Source organism: Anguilla rostrata, chromosome 5 (genome assembly GCF_018555375.3).
Source record: "Anguilla rostrata isolate EN2019 chromosome 5, ASM1855537v3, whole genome shotgun sequence".
Classification (NCBI taxonomy): Eukaryota; Metazoa; Chordata; class Actinopteri; order Anguilliformes; family Anguillidae; genus Anguilla; species Anguilla rostrata.
The window spans coordinates 48,609,193-48,623,724 of record NC_057937.1 but is presented as its reverse complement, the minus strand read 5'-3'; the positions used below and the strand labels follow the sequence as shown (position 1 = coordinate 48,623,724).

Genomic DNA, 14,532 nt, shown 5'->3' with positions numbered 1-14,532 from the left:
TACACTGGCTTCTGACCAGCTCATCCACAGTCATTACTTCGGCTATAACTCTCAGGCAGATGTATTTTGCCCGGCTTTGTTGCATGGCTGATGTGCCTGGGGCTTAACTTCCACAAAGCAGAAAGGCAAGAGCCCTCTGCTCTTTGCTGTACATTTACAGGGAGGTTATATCTGCAGCCTTGTGTGCAGTTATCATCACATCCATATATGGAGTTGACTTAGGCTGCAGGTCAGGATCATACACTTCAATGAAAGAACTGAAACTGATGAAATGATAAAACTGAATTCACAAGAGGAATCGGTGGCATGGGTATGTGTGGCACTGATGTTCGGTATTGTGTCTCTGTGTTTGTGTGCATGTGTATGCGTGTGCTCTCCTTGGCCCTGCCAGGCTCTTGATGGGGATTTCTCAGAGGAGAACAGGGACAAGTGCCGTGTTGCCACTGCGCCTCTCATCGAAGCTGTGGAGAACCTGACGGCGTTTGCCTCCAACCCAGAGTTCGCCAGCGTTCCTGCTCAAATTAGCAATGAGGTACAGTTTGTTTGCGCACGTGGTTGTGTCTTGAATCTCATTTTAGATGTAGGGGCCAGTTAACACTGTGTGTCTTTATTAAGTGGCTACGTTTTTGTTCCCAGGGTCTGTAAGAGGACTGTGGTTATTCTCCTTTCCTTGTTTTGTGATACCGTGTTAAACACTGAGCGTTTGGTGGATTTCTTGGAGTAAATGTATTTCTTGTTCTTTACCTTTGAATCACAAACTAAAAGGGAGCCACTCTTTAGTGTGTCTTCTGCTAGTGTGTGTCTGAAGCCGAAAGGTAAGTGTTTTGAAGGATTGAAGTTGTATTTTTAGTTACCTTTTAGCTATAGATACACATTAGCAAAGGACTGTTTCACCTGTGAGTCAGGTTTGTTTGGACTATTTTTTGTCACTGTGTGTCCGTCCATGCTTGCGTGCATGTGAACGTGTGTGTGTGTGTGTGTTCAGGGCTCAGCTGCTCAGGAGCCCATCTTGCGGTCGGCACGATCCATGCTGGACAGCTCCACACACCTCCTGAAGACCGCCCGCTCACTCATCATCAACCCCAAGGACCCACCCACCTGGTCTATCCTGGCCGGCCACTCCCGTACCGTGTCCGATTCCATTAAGAGCCTTATCACTGCTATCAGGTCAGCACACCGCCCCCTGCTGGTTCAGGATTTAATTGGTTTCTGATGTCTTTGAGTCTTGCGGGTTTCAGATTTACCATTTGTTTAGTAATTGACAAACTGGTCGGTAACCAGGTCATATTTCTGTCTGAATAATCACTCATTTTGGCAAAGGAAAAATGAACATTTTGCAGATTCTACCACCCTTAACTGTAGTTGTCCATGTAAAGACAAGAAAATATATTTTATATTATTGTTTTTAAACATAGTTCTGCATGGCTGTGCTAAATAGTGCAGTAGCAAATGGCATTCTAAATAACCGAAACAAACAAATGTTAAATCACCAGTATATTTGTTGTATTCATTTAAATCACCCTTCACATTTGATGTACACAAGTCTGTAAGTTTGGAGTGAGAGAGAGCTAGATTTTGAAAAAACAAAATGCTCCCCCCTCACCCCTTAGTTCTCCCTCCAGAGCCCCACCCTCCAAAATACGAACAAAAGTGTTCTAAAAATAACTTGCATACTGCACCTTTAATTGATGTATTAATTGTTAGCATTGATGCATTTTGAGATTCAAAACATGTCAGCTCTATTAATTAATTCAAGAAGCAAGTGGATGAGTTATTTCAATTATGTGGTTGTGTATGTTTCTGTAATTGTGCCACTGATGCAGACTGTGGCCATTTTTCTGTATTACTACTTTGTCACTGTGTGTCTAATTAGGGTGGGTCCTTGGTTGAGGGTTGATAACTACAGCTGAGGGCCTGAACTGCTGGTATATTAAGAGTTCTTATTTGCAGTGAAAGATTACCTCTAGTGGTATAATGTTGCACTGCACCCTTTTTAACAGATATACTAAATTTATACTAAAATAAATCCATTACTGTCAGAATGAGGGTAGAAAAAACAAAAGGTACGTCAGTTGTAGACTAACCTCATGTCATACTATTAAAAAAGAGGGTATGAGCAACTAACTGAAAGATGGCCAGTGGTCACACCCACATTGGTATTCCCTCTGCGGCAGACTCACTGTTTCTTTCCTCACAGGGACAAAGCTCCAGGACAGAGGGAGTGCGACTCCTCCATCGACAATATCAACAAATGCATCCGTGATATCGAGCAGGCCTCTCTGGCGGCTGTCAGCCAGAGCCTTCCCACAAGGGATGACATTTCACTGGAGGTAATGGACAACAGCCTAAGGCAGGCCTCCAAAAACGAAGGCCAGTCTGCTCCTCTTTGTGTGGCTGAAAACTATCTGTCGCGCTCCCTTTCCACATAATTTGCTTCCCCGTGTCACCCACTCGGTGATATCAGAAAAATCAGTGTTTTAAGAGGAGCTTTGCCACTTCATAAACTCCAAAATTGGAGGAGCTGTCATATATTATGAATGACTCGCTGATTTTAAACAACCATAGAGCTTTGCTGCATTGAGAAGAATTGCTGGATTGTTTCCTATGAATCAGTGCTTGACAGCATATGGCAGCTCTATCCATTATGGGTTTATGAAACCTCACTCTCCCAGTACTATAGCTGGATCTGCTCCCTCTCACCTGTCTCCTTCATGTAACATCCCCTCAACATGCCATTTTTTCTGTGGTAAATTGTGTGGAGGGATGAAGGCAGGATGGTTAAATAATTCACTCAAGGACACCCTCACTTTCTCAACCTCCATTGACTCCAGATTATATTTATTTATGAATATACTGCTTCGCTTTGTGCAACACAGTGAATTACAGGTTGGTTGCTGCTGCAAATATCTAACTTGATAACTTCTGCTCTTTTAACCGAATGTGTTATTTAGCTTTAAATAAATTTGCTTGCTATGTGACTACATCTGACTGTCTGAACAAGGAATACTAATAATCCCATCAGGCTTTGCAAGACCATTTGACATCCGCAGTGCAGGAGATTGGCCATCTCATTGACCCCATCACAATAGCAGCAAGGGGAGAGGCTGCCCAACTGGGACACAAGGTACGTACAGTATATCTATGCTCCTTTTTGCATTTTATCATAAGCAGGTTGTGTAATATCTACGCTCCTTTTTTACACTTAATCACAAACAGGTTTTATTATATATGTTGTCTGGTGCCTCTGCTATCCTGTATCTAGCTCATGTTGCATGTCAAAGGCTATTCTCTGGGGGAAAAACTGTCAGTGTTCTATCAAACCTTGAGTATCCTGCTCAAACAAAGTTCACCTAAGATTGTGGGTCCATCGGACCATTATCATGATGCAGTTTGTTGTATTAATTAGGAGCTTGAAATGGTTTGGGTTTTCTCTGGAGAGAAAATTAGCATTTCAAAATGAGCCCCCAGAGAAAGTTATTTCTTGGATGCACCAAATATGTTATTTTATGGAATTCCCCTTCAGGTCACCCAGCTTGCCAGCTACTTCGAACCCCTTATCATGGCATCTGTGGGTTTGTCCTCCAAACTCCTTGACCACCAGCAACAAATGACCGTCCTGGACCAGACCAAGACATTGGCCGAATCTGCCCTGCAGATGCTGTACGCTGCCAAGGAGGGAGGGGGCAACCCAAAGGTACATTGCTTGCTCACCACTGAGAGACTACGAAGGCACAGATCTGCCTTCACTATGGGAACTGATGTCAAATGCATGCCACTTGTGATCACATATGTTGTATATACCAGAAGTGGAAAAACTTGGTTACATGGTCTGATGGTTTTCAGTCACCATAAAATCAGTAATCAATTTAGAAACCATAGACTGGGTAATGTTCAGAGTTAACCGTATAAAACAACTGCTTAAATGATCAATGAAATGTGACTGAAAACCATCCGACGGTGTGGTACTGTAATTCAGTATCTTTGTATTTTACTGTATTCCAGACAAAAAAGAGAGAGACAGCTTCAGAAGTAGGGAAATGGCAGTAAAACAGAATGACATGAATCCTCTTGCCTGTTTGAGGCCCACAGAGGACTTGGGCCTTTAGAGACGTCTCTCTCTCTCTGTCCAGGCGGCCCATACTCATGAGGCCATCGCCGAGGCGGCCCAGCTGATGAAGGAGGCCGTGGACGACATCATGGTGACTCTGAACGAAGCGGCCAGCGAGGTGGGCATGGTGGGAGGCATGGTGGACTCCATCGCAGAGGCCATGGGCAGGGTGAGTGTGCGTTTGGGGCAGGAGGCTGGATTAGGTGGGGTTTGTTTAGTTTGGGGTTGAAAAATTCTACTACAGTTTTGTTCAGTAATAGTTGGGTTTCACCTGAAAGCCTATGAGATATTTGTGTACGATCCATTCACCTGTTTGTTGTGTTGGTCGAGAATCTTGTGATTCAATGGTGAGATTAATGAGAGGTCTTCTATGTTTATGGAAACGTATAATCTCAGTCATTTCTGAGTTATTGGAAGTCTGAATGAACCTTGAACCTTGGCTGTCTGCTTGGTGATGTTTCACTAACAGCCTTAACATTGAATCAACAGAGGCTACTCTTCACTGGCTTCGCAACAGCAGAAAAAAAGTTATTCTAAAGCCTTAGCTTAATCGAGATCTTTCTTTGAAGCAATATTGGAAAAGGTTATATCTACATGTTGATACAATAGAATGCACAACTTCGAGTCTGAATAAGGTTAAAACAACAACAGTGCAGGCATGAGCAGAGATTGCTGTTTCCATTAGGGACCATCTTTTAAAATAGTTTTGTTACTTTGTACATTGTCAATATTGTTTTTTAGAAAAGGAAAAGATAAGAGCAGCTTTTTTTGAGGTTTATAAATATTACACGTTTAATACAATTTATTCCTCATGCAAACCTGTTTAAATTGGGCTTTCCAGAATCAACAAACACGTTTGAAGTAGACAATGAGTTAAAAAAATGAGTTTTAAAATGATTTGAGTTTTATATTTTTCAATCTCTTTGAGATGTGACCGTTTAGAGACTGAATAATGATCTCAATCCTGTGTTTTACTTCCCCAGTTGGATGAAGGAACACCCCCAGAACCAGAGGGCTCGTTTGTGGATTATCAAACAACAATGGTGAAATACTCCAAGGCCATTGCTGTCACTGCCCAGGAGATGGTAAGAACTCATACCAAGTACCTTTTAAAAGTGTCATTTTTTGCTAACATTCCAGTTTTGTTCGAAGTGAGGCACAGTGGGGTTGGTGTTCTTGGTACAGGCACAAGCTCTTATGCTGACATCATCAAAGGAAATTATGTAAATGAAACATAGCATAAAAATAAAAAATGTATATTACTTATCAGTAGTTTTAATTTAGATGAATCCCAGTTCTATATGATCCTCTCAAGTTACCATAGTTAAAGTTATGCTGGCTAGAAGAATATATTGGCTGAGTCACCTATTTGCACTGTCAAGCATTCCTACATTCGTATCTGTAGCACAGTTTCACAGAATTGGTCTCACAGTAGTACAGTAACGATCACTGCTCTTTTTCCAGATGACAAAGTCAGTGACCAGTCCAGAGGAACTGGGGGGTCTGGCTTCACAAGTGACCACAGACTATGGCCAGCTGGCCCTTCAGGGTCGTTTAGCAGCTGCCACAGCAGAGCCAGAGGAGGTGAGACTTGTCTGCTCTCTGCATTGGCACTCATTCTTGATAAAATTGATTTTTGCTACTGCTAAGCCAGTGTAAATATCTTGTTGAAGATGATGTAGTATGCTGCCACAGATATGTATATCTGTTTATATGAATAGCTGCTGAAAAAAAGTATTATTTGATTAAACATTGGTCTCCTCATAGGGTTGAGTGAATGAGCATTACAAAAAATCATGGAAGTTCTTTTGTGAATGGAGGTAGTAAGTAGAAAGTAGTTTGTAAGTCACTCTGCATAAAATACCATTTTTCTGGAAAAAAGAATTGGAATGTTTATTTAATTATAATAACTTTATTATTCCTTAACAAGGAAGCTTGTGGGTGTAACATCCATTGCCTTTGGTCATGTTCTTTATGTTAATCTCAAAATGCATGAAATTGACAAATTTTGGGAGGTTGAACTTTTAATGCTACAAATATAGTTGAATATCTTGTGTCACTATAGAATCTGTGGTACTGCAGATGGTGAATGTACCAGTCTCTGCTTGCAGATTGGGTTCCAGATAAAGACGCGAGTCCAGGAGCTAGGACACGGCTGCATCTTCCTGGTCCAGAAGGCGGGGGCCTTACAGGTCATCCCCACTGACAGTTTTACCAAGAGGGAGCTCATCGAGTGTGCCCGGGCTGTCACTGAGAAGGTGAGCCAGACACAGCGCCTCCCACAGGACAGGAAGACTCGGGAATCACAACTGACATCTGCAGGCAAATCAAATTCAGTTCTCATGATGGTCAAGTTGTATGGTAGTTTTAGTGGATTAATTTTCACACTAAACATGCAACAAGTCAATTTCCCAAAATAAGTCATTGTAAAATGTTTGTTCACTGTGACATTTTTAACAAACTTCAAGGCCAAAGGAGGCACTCGTATATCAAACTGATTAAATTATTTGGGAATTTGGAACAGACGCCAGCATTCAAGTGGGCCTTCAGTAGATAAGTTTGAAGTCCCTGCATTAGAGCCCTGTGACCTTACAGATGTCTCTGGCATCTCCTTACATCTCTGTTTCTACGTGCTGAGCAGATTGGTATCAATAAGCTGCTCCGTCATGTGAATGCAAGGCAAGCTTTTCTGTCAGTCATATTTGCTGAGGACTGTAATTGAGCATAAATGTTGCACGAATGCATTTCCAATCTAAGAACCATTTAATGGGAAGCTTTTCTCTGTGCGCCCTACTGAATAATATATGTTAACGGATGCCGTGGCATAAAATCGATGCATTGAAAAACGAGATGGGTTTAGCATGAAGGCACTGGGATATTGTCTGAAAGGATGGAAAGGTCACATGGGGAAGAATTGCGATGCCATGGGTTTGCTTCAGCACAGGTCAGTGGTTCAGGTTTACAGAGGAACTGTTGTACCCCAGTGCCCCCCCTTGTGTGGAGATAGCATCAGTCCTAGGATTGAGATAATGGCCTTTCCAGTTGTGTTTTTCTCTATGGAGGACAGAGACAGATTTTCCATTTTACAGCACTGTGCAGTTCACTTGTCACATTGATGCATCTTGTAGTGTTTGATTGGACTGATAATGGGTAAAGAGAGTAAGTCAGGACTTGCTAATTGTGAAATTTAACCTCAGTATGAAGACCTTTTCATGATGCTATTTTGAAGCCACAGTCACTCAACAGCAGTGTATATGACAGTATGCTGATGGCTCAAATGGCCTTGAATTGTATGGCATTAATTTATCAATTTTTACGCATTTATATATAATTTTTTATGTCCTTACAAAGTATATACAAAAAAACATACATCCATGAAGCATAATGGAGAGTCTGGCAGAAATTGTTGACTGATGCCATACAGATATATTAAAGACCAACAAGCATTCCCGCTATGCGGCTCAAATGATACGTTGTTGACCTTTATAGTTGAAACCGTATTTACCCCATTGCCCTTATCAGCATGGCCAGGCTTTTAGTCCCCCACACACTGACTGGAAGAGGGAGATTGACTGCAGATGGCAGACATATATTATTGAGCTGTCAAGCTTTATGTGCTCTTAATAGGCGGCTGACCAGCAGTGAAAAGGACTCAGTTGTGTAATGTGACCAATATGTGCATGTTGGTAATATGTGCACCAACAGTTTAAACATTTCACTTCAGTTTGCAACTGATAAATAGTATTTTTCAGGCTGGTATTATCTACTGAGTAAAAAGATGGCTCAGGCACCGCAACATGTCTTGTCTTGTTGATTCGCTGTACAAGTGGATGATTTTCCATTACTCATTTTCTGTATGTTCTTGGTGACATGATAAATGTTGAAATGAGCTAACTTTGTGACTTCCATCCTTTCAGCTTTTCGATCTCCTCAAGCTTGCGGTTATCTAGATTGATTTGCATTTCTCTCATTTGCTTTTGGATTGCTTGATTTCTTCCAAGTCTTGTTCCAGACCTGAATAATTTTGAGGATTATCGTGTCTGGAGACCCGGACCTCAGAGCTTGCTTGTGTGTTTGGAGTGCTTTACTTGTTCCTGTTTGTAATGTATTTGTGAGAAACTGGTCTTGTGTGAGCGCACCAGTGCACAAATACACAGTCTGTGTAGTTTGGTGTGTCAGACTGATCCAGTGAGTGTATTTGATCAGCTGTCTCAGCTGTAATCATGAACAGTGATAATCTTATTTACACTAGTTATGTAGGCAGAGATTGAGTTATGGATGGATTTGAATAAAAATGGTTTTGTTCTCGACTTTTGGCAAAGAATAAAATAGAATTTTTTTAGAAACAGGTCATCACACTTGACACTAGTTAGAGGTGTTCTTTCATTTGAAACGTGTTTAACTAGGCTGCTCTTGAGGGGTTATGCACATTCTCATGACATCTGTTAATTATGGGATGTTCTTTGTCTGGTGCTACCTGTGTTTTTTCATGGGTTGTCCTATTTTTTCCATCTTTTATAAAAGCGTGCAATTCAATCATTTGTATAATAGGGGTTGTATAAGATTTATCACAAAAGGTTTTGCAGTTGATTGTATGTGAAAGTGCTTGTGTGGGTCAGGTCAGGAGGTTGAACACTGATATAGATGTGAATGTAGAGAACAGTGTAGTATAGTATAATGGGTAAGGAGGAAGGAGTTGGTCTTGTAACTTAAAGGTACAGGTTTGATTCCCCAGTAGGACACTGCTGTTGTACCCTTAGTAGAAACTGCTGTTGTACCCTTGGGCAAGGTACTTAATCTGCATTGCTTCAGTATACACCCAGCTTTATAATTGGATACAAATGTAAATGCTATGTAAAATGTTGTGTAAGTCGCTCTGGATAAGAGTGTCTGCTAAATGCCTGTAATGTAATGTAAAGAACAGGACACAGGGTTGCAGTGGCTCAGACCGGAGGTGGCCTCTCTCCCCAGGTCTCCATGGTGCTGTCGGCCCTCCAGGCGGGGAACAAGGGCACGCAGGCCTGCATCACGGCCGCCAGCGCTGTCTCCGGGATCATCGCCGACCTGGACACCACCATCATGTTCGCCTCGGCCGGCACCCTCAACGCAGAGAACGAAGAGTCCTTCGCCGACCACAGGTGAGGCTTGGAACACTGGGGAGGAGTGGCTTGGTGGAGTATAAAGATCAACATGATTAGGTTAAGGCTGTTTTTGAAAGGGTCAGTGGGCCTAAGCCCCACGTGTGCTTATGTAAATACAACAAAACAGACCTGAAAGCAAAAGAATAAAGCAGGCTGTGATTGGATGGATTTGGGTTGTGTATGAAAGTCCCTCAGGATGTCTTCTGTCCTAGTTTGACCTGCTTTGTCAGTTTAGTCCAGTGTTGACCCTGGGATTTCATTGCATCCTAATTCTACAGGGAGAACATCCTGAAGACGGCCAAAGCTCTGGTGGAGGACACTAAGATGCTGGTGTCTGGAGCTGCGTCCAGTCAGGAAAAACTGGCCCAGGCTGCCCAGTCCTCCGCAAAGACCATCACCCAGCTGACCGACGTGGTCAAGCTGGGGGCCGCCAGCATCGGATCCGACGACCCTGAAACGCAGGTGGGTTTCTCGTAGTGCGGGGGTCTCTTTTCTTTAGCGCTTAGCTAATCTTTAGCACATCTTGATGATTGAAATGAGTTCAATGTTCCTCTTCAGGTGGTTCTAATAAACGCGGTGAAGGATGTTGCCAAGGCTCTGGCCGAGCTGATAGGGGCCACCAAATGTGCTGCGGGAAAGCCTGCCGACGACCCCTCCATGTACCAGCTAAAGAGCGCTGCCAAGGTAGGACACCCTCATTGCCTTGATGACGTGGCCCAACTCGTGCAAACACACTTCAGTACGGGGTACAGGCGGGCGCTATCCTTCTGAGGATAAAGGAGCAGGGGCACCACGTTCCTCTTCAGGTAGCGGTAATGCACCAGTCCTGTTGTAGCTCAAAATTAGTCGTACAGCACCTGTCCTATTGTAGATCATAGATAGTGGTACAGCACTAATCCTATTGTAGCTCAGTGATAGTGGAACAACAGCAGTTCTGTTGTAGCTCACAGATAATGGTACAGCACCAGTCCTATTGTGCCTCACAGGTAGTGGTACAGCACCTGTCCCATTGTAGGTCATAGATAGTGGTACAGCACTAATCCTATTGTAGCTCACAGATAGTGGTACTGCAGCAGTCCTGTTGTAGCACACAAATAATGTTACAGCACCGGTCCTATTGTAGATCATAGATAGTGGTTACTGCTCTTACTCAGAGGACCTACTGCAAGTACCCTGATAGATTTGTGCTCTGCTTTTAGGGCAGACTGACAAATCAAAGCACCTGAGTGCTTCTCCAACTCCCCCCCACCTCCCTTACAACTTCTTATTCCTGAGGTAGATCTGAGATGTATAGCATCACCATAAATCTGTTGATCTAAAATGGCCGAAGTGACAGATCCCCAGCACCCTCTAGGTCCTCTGCCAGATTTTCTCATAGCAGCTCAGTCATCTATTCTGCAGGATCCTTGAGGCAACGGAGGAATACCTGATGTAGAGGTGAACACCGTTCATTTGTAAAGTGGATTTATAGGCACTGGATTCATGTACTTTCAGTCAGTGTGCAGCAACTGTGTGTGTGTATACTGTGTGGCCAGCTTCACCTGTGCCAATGGTAAATTTTTATGAAATCTTGTAATCTGTACCTAGCTGTTCTCCCAGAAGGTGAAAGCAGGAAGCGGGAGCCCTCCTAATTGTTATAAAGACGTTAAAGACGTGCCGGTGAGCAGGCGGATTAAGGCATGCGGTGTGCGTGCGGTACTGTGTCCCCACTCTCCGCCAGAGCAGAATAATCAGCACTCCTCACCTGCACGGTCTAATCCCACTGCAGCTCAGCGACGAGAAGGGCAGGTGCAGTCAGAAAAGAACTCAGTATGTTTTATGATGCTCAGTGTATCAAGCACCACAACTGCATCTTATAAGGTTCCCTCCAGCTGGTGATTCCACCTTTCCCTAAAAACATGTATATTAGTCCTGATTCGTCCTGTTTAATATTTAGCTGAATTTTTGTTTTTTTCATGTGGACTGACCTCAAAATGTTGCTGTAACTTCAGTTTAGTTGCTTGCAGTCACTCAACAGTCGAACTGCAGAGCTGTGCAGTCATTACACCAGAGGGGAGTCCTTCACATGCAACTTTAGTGAGCAAACTTGCATGGTCTGGATTCAGTTACAAGACCAGGGGTGATTTTGCACTGAGAGCAAGTGCTTTAGCCAGGCACAGCACCTGGCATTGTTTTATCTGGTTCTGCCAAAGAAAAGCTGCTGCTGGTGGTAGCTGTCTGTCATCAATTGGAGGAGGAATGTCCAGTCATAACGGATTTGGTTCAGAATGCCCAGTATTGCATAAGTACTATATCATGAAACATGCCAAATGGTCATTTCTGACAAGACTTCCCCTTTAGTGTTGTAGTTCAGCACCGTTAGGGAGAGTGGTTGGCCTTGTGGTTCCTGCATGCCACTTGACTGAGTGTTTTAACCAACTCCTTTTAAACTTATCAGGTCAATCTCATAACTCATAACAGACTTTCATTCCTGGACCGTGAGCTGATGGTCAAAGGCCTGGCTCCAAATGTTGTGATTTCCTCGATTGTTTTGTGATCCACTTAACCTTCATGTCCCAAGAGAAAAAACCTGCTCCCTTTCAAATCTGTAGATTTCTTATAGGCTTGAGGACCAGAAGCTCAATTCTCCAGTATAAAATGAACCACACAGAAGCACTACACAGAAACTCATCTGAAACAGTTTTACAGTACAACAAGACCCCGCCCCCCCCATAATGCTCTCTCATTGCTCCCCCTTGTGGTGATTAATTCAGATTCTTGCTGTAGAGACTGTACTTTCCAGTCCAGCTGACTTATGCGTATTTGGTGCCCTCTGCTGGCCCAGGTCTGTGATCAGCACACAGGGCCAGCTCTAGCTCTAGCTCTTGCGTCTCAACCAATATCTTCTCCCTAATCCACCCACCCCCGCTCACACACACAGGTGATGGTGACGAACGTGACGTCGCTCCTGAAGACGGTGAAGGCGGTGGAGGACGAGGCCACTCGCGGGACGAGGGCGCTGGAGGCCACCATAGAGTGCATCAAGCAGGAGCTGACTGTAAGGAGCTGTCTAAGTGGACACTTTCAGCAACGGCTTTACTTCAGTAGCCATCCAACTCCTAAACAATTTAAACTCGTCTATTACATTCAGTTAATTTCCATAACCGTGTTTGGCTTCATGTGATTTTCTCTGATATATTGCCATTTATTGGGCATGGGCTTCTGTGCCACTTTTTTTTTTTTTTTTAAAATATCACATACTTATTGAGCACTTCACTCAAAAGGCCATGTCTGAAAGTGCAGTTTTAAACCTGAAAGGCTTCACAGAGCTGCGCTCCTTAAAATGTGTTGAGTCTCTGCCACCAGCTGTACAGTGATCCATACTGCAGCGTGCTTTCCTTATGTCATTTTGTGATTTCAGTGTGGTCAATATGGTGTGAGAGAGCAGCTTGATTAGTTTGTTTTTGTTACAGTTTTCCTCCAATCCTTACTCTTGGCCCCTCGGGACCAGCAATACAGCAGCTGCAATTAACTAGATCCACCAGACAAGAGAAGCTGTATGCACAATTACAACAGATCTGATAGCATATATGCATGTGGGATTTACTAGGCTTAGTCATTGTGCTTGTAATGAAGACCAGAACTTGTTTCATGGAATGATTGTTCTTACATTCCCCAGAAGATAATGTAAACTTGAGAATACAAACATTTATGTCCTGTTGTACTCTGCATCTATGTTCTTTTCTACACTTTATATACAATCGAAAGCAGTCCAAGGTATGGCAGGGTAATGTATCATAACGGTAATGTTAACCACAGTTGAATTGGTCTGACGGCCAATACAGTGCAAAGCCATCACCTCCTGCCACTTTAGATCATCATAGAATCTGCCCGTTTTCAGGTGTTCCAGTCGAAAGAAGTTCCAGAGAAGTCGACCACGCCGGAGGAGTTCATCCGCATGACAAAGGGCATCACCACGGCGACAGCCAAAGCTGTGGCGGCAGGCAACTCTGCGCGGCAGGAGGACGTGATCTCCACGGCCAACTTGAGCCGGAAGGCCATCTCAGACATGCTGACCACCTGTAAGGTACTGACACAGCCCGAAGGGGAGGGTCCGATGTGTCTGTGTGCTGGGCTTTGAGTTCAGCAGCACAACGCTGCGCTACACGTGTAAGCAAAGCCCATCCTTGTTCAGGTGACCTACAAAGCTTACGTACCTCTATGATATGAGTAATTCAAAGAAGAGGGCGTTTCATGTAATCGGGTTGAGTACCTTGTTCAAGGGAGCTGAATATTCTGTGGCTGTCTGTTGAGTGTTTGGTTAGGGTAATTGTGAGAGCTCTCTCCCTTTATCCCTCCAGCAAGCGGCCTTTCACCAGGAGGTGAACGAGGACGTGCGGAGCCGGGCGCTGACGTACGGGACCGAGTGCACCCATGGCTACATCCAGCTTCTGGAGCACGTGCTGCAGGTGAGGCTGAGCAGGCTCTTCACCCTGACACTTGACCTCAATACGTGTTTGTGTGTTTTTGTGCGGCGTGTTATTTTTCATTGTGTGTGTGAACAGGTTCTGCTGCTGCCCATGTCGATGTGAGTCTGTCTGTCATTTGTAGAGTGTTGTAACATGGTGCAGTGTATTTGTGCGTGTGTGTGTTCAGTGTTGTGTTTGTGTGCCTGAGGGTGTTGACGTGTTCTTTGCCACGTGTGATCAGGTCCTGCAGAAGCCCACGCCGGAACAGAAGCAGCAGCTGGCCGTGTTCTCTAAGCGCGTGGCGGGAGCCGTCACTGAGCTCATCCAGGCAGCAGAGGCCATGAAAGGTGAGGACACGCGTGAGCACACGTGCACCAGCGCAGAGCCAGCCCTCCACAGAAACATCTGCCATTACACAGCACAAAGACCAGCGTTACACGCACAAAGACCTACAACACATATCGGAGTGGATCATTTCCACCAGCTTCAATTCATTATCACCATCTCTAGAGTTTAATGAAATTTGTTACAATTTTAGGTTTGCTTTTATTATGAACTATGGCATAAAATACACAGCATTAATGGGAAGATATTAATACAACATTGACACTGGTTTCACAAAGATTCATCCAATGTGCAAGATGTAAAAAAAGAGCATTATCTTGAATACTGAAAAGATATAATTATTTCAATCTCATTTGTATTTGTCTTACAAGTTGAAACCTGTAATGGTATTGCTGGTAGCTATTAATTAATAGTTTTCTTCAGATGGCATTTCAGTATTAATGACCATGCTCTCAAGGAAAGAATTAGATCATTACACCGTGACTACAGA

At 43.7% G+C, this 14,532-nt stretch overlaps 1 protein-coding gene across 4 annotated transcripts in view; it reads left to right on the top strand.

The window, feature by feature from the left end:
- LOC135255511 (talin-2) overlaps nt 1-14,532 on the top strand; it is a 114,272-nt gene that overhangs the window by 88,024 nt on the left and 11,716 nt on the right. For 3 of the 4 annotated variants that reach the window (XM_064336778.1, XM_064336777.1, XM_064336779.1), the window contains exons 37-53: nt 392-532; nt 986-1,167; nt 2,198-2,330; nt 3,023-3,124; nt 3,524-3,694; nt 4,131-4,277; nt 5,092-5,193; nt 5,573-5,692; nt 6,220-6,366; nt 9,080-9,246; nt 9,528-9,711; nt 9,808-9,933; nt 10,837-10,908; nt 12,170-12,286; nt 13,130-13,315; nt 13,590-13,697; nt 13,939-14,044. In XM_064336778.1, the coding sequence (XP_064192848.1) occupies nt 392-532; nt 986-1,167; nt 2,198-2,330; nt 3,023-3,124; nt 3,524-3,694; nt 4,131-4,277; nt 5,092-5,193; nt 5,573-5,692; nt 6,220-6,366; nt 9,080-9,246; nt 9,528-9,711; nt 9,808-9,933; nt 10,837-10,908; nt 12,170-12,286; nt 13,130-13,315; nt 13,590-13,697; nt 13,939-14,044 (2,311 nt within the window). The remainder of the gene's footprint in view (nt 1-391; nt 533-985; nt 1,168-2,197; nt 2,331-3,022; nt 3,125-3,523; nt 3,695-4,130; nt 4,278-5,091; nt 5,194-5,572; nt 5,693-6,219; nt 6,367-9,079; nt 9,247-9,527; nt 9,712-9,807; nt 9,934-10,836; nt 10,909-12,169; nt 12,287-13,129; nt 13,316-13,589; nt 13,698-13,938; nt 14,045-14,532) is intronic. The other variant, XM_064336780.1, reaches the window with a different exon arrangement.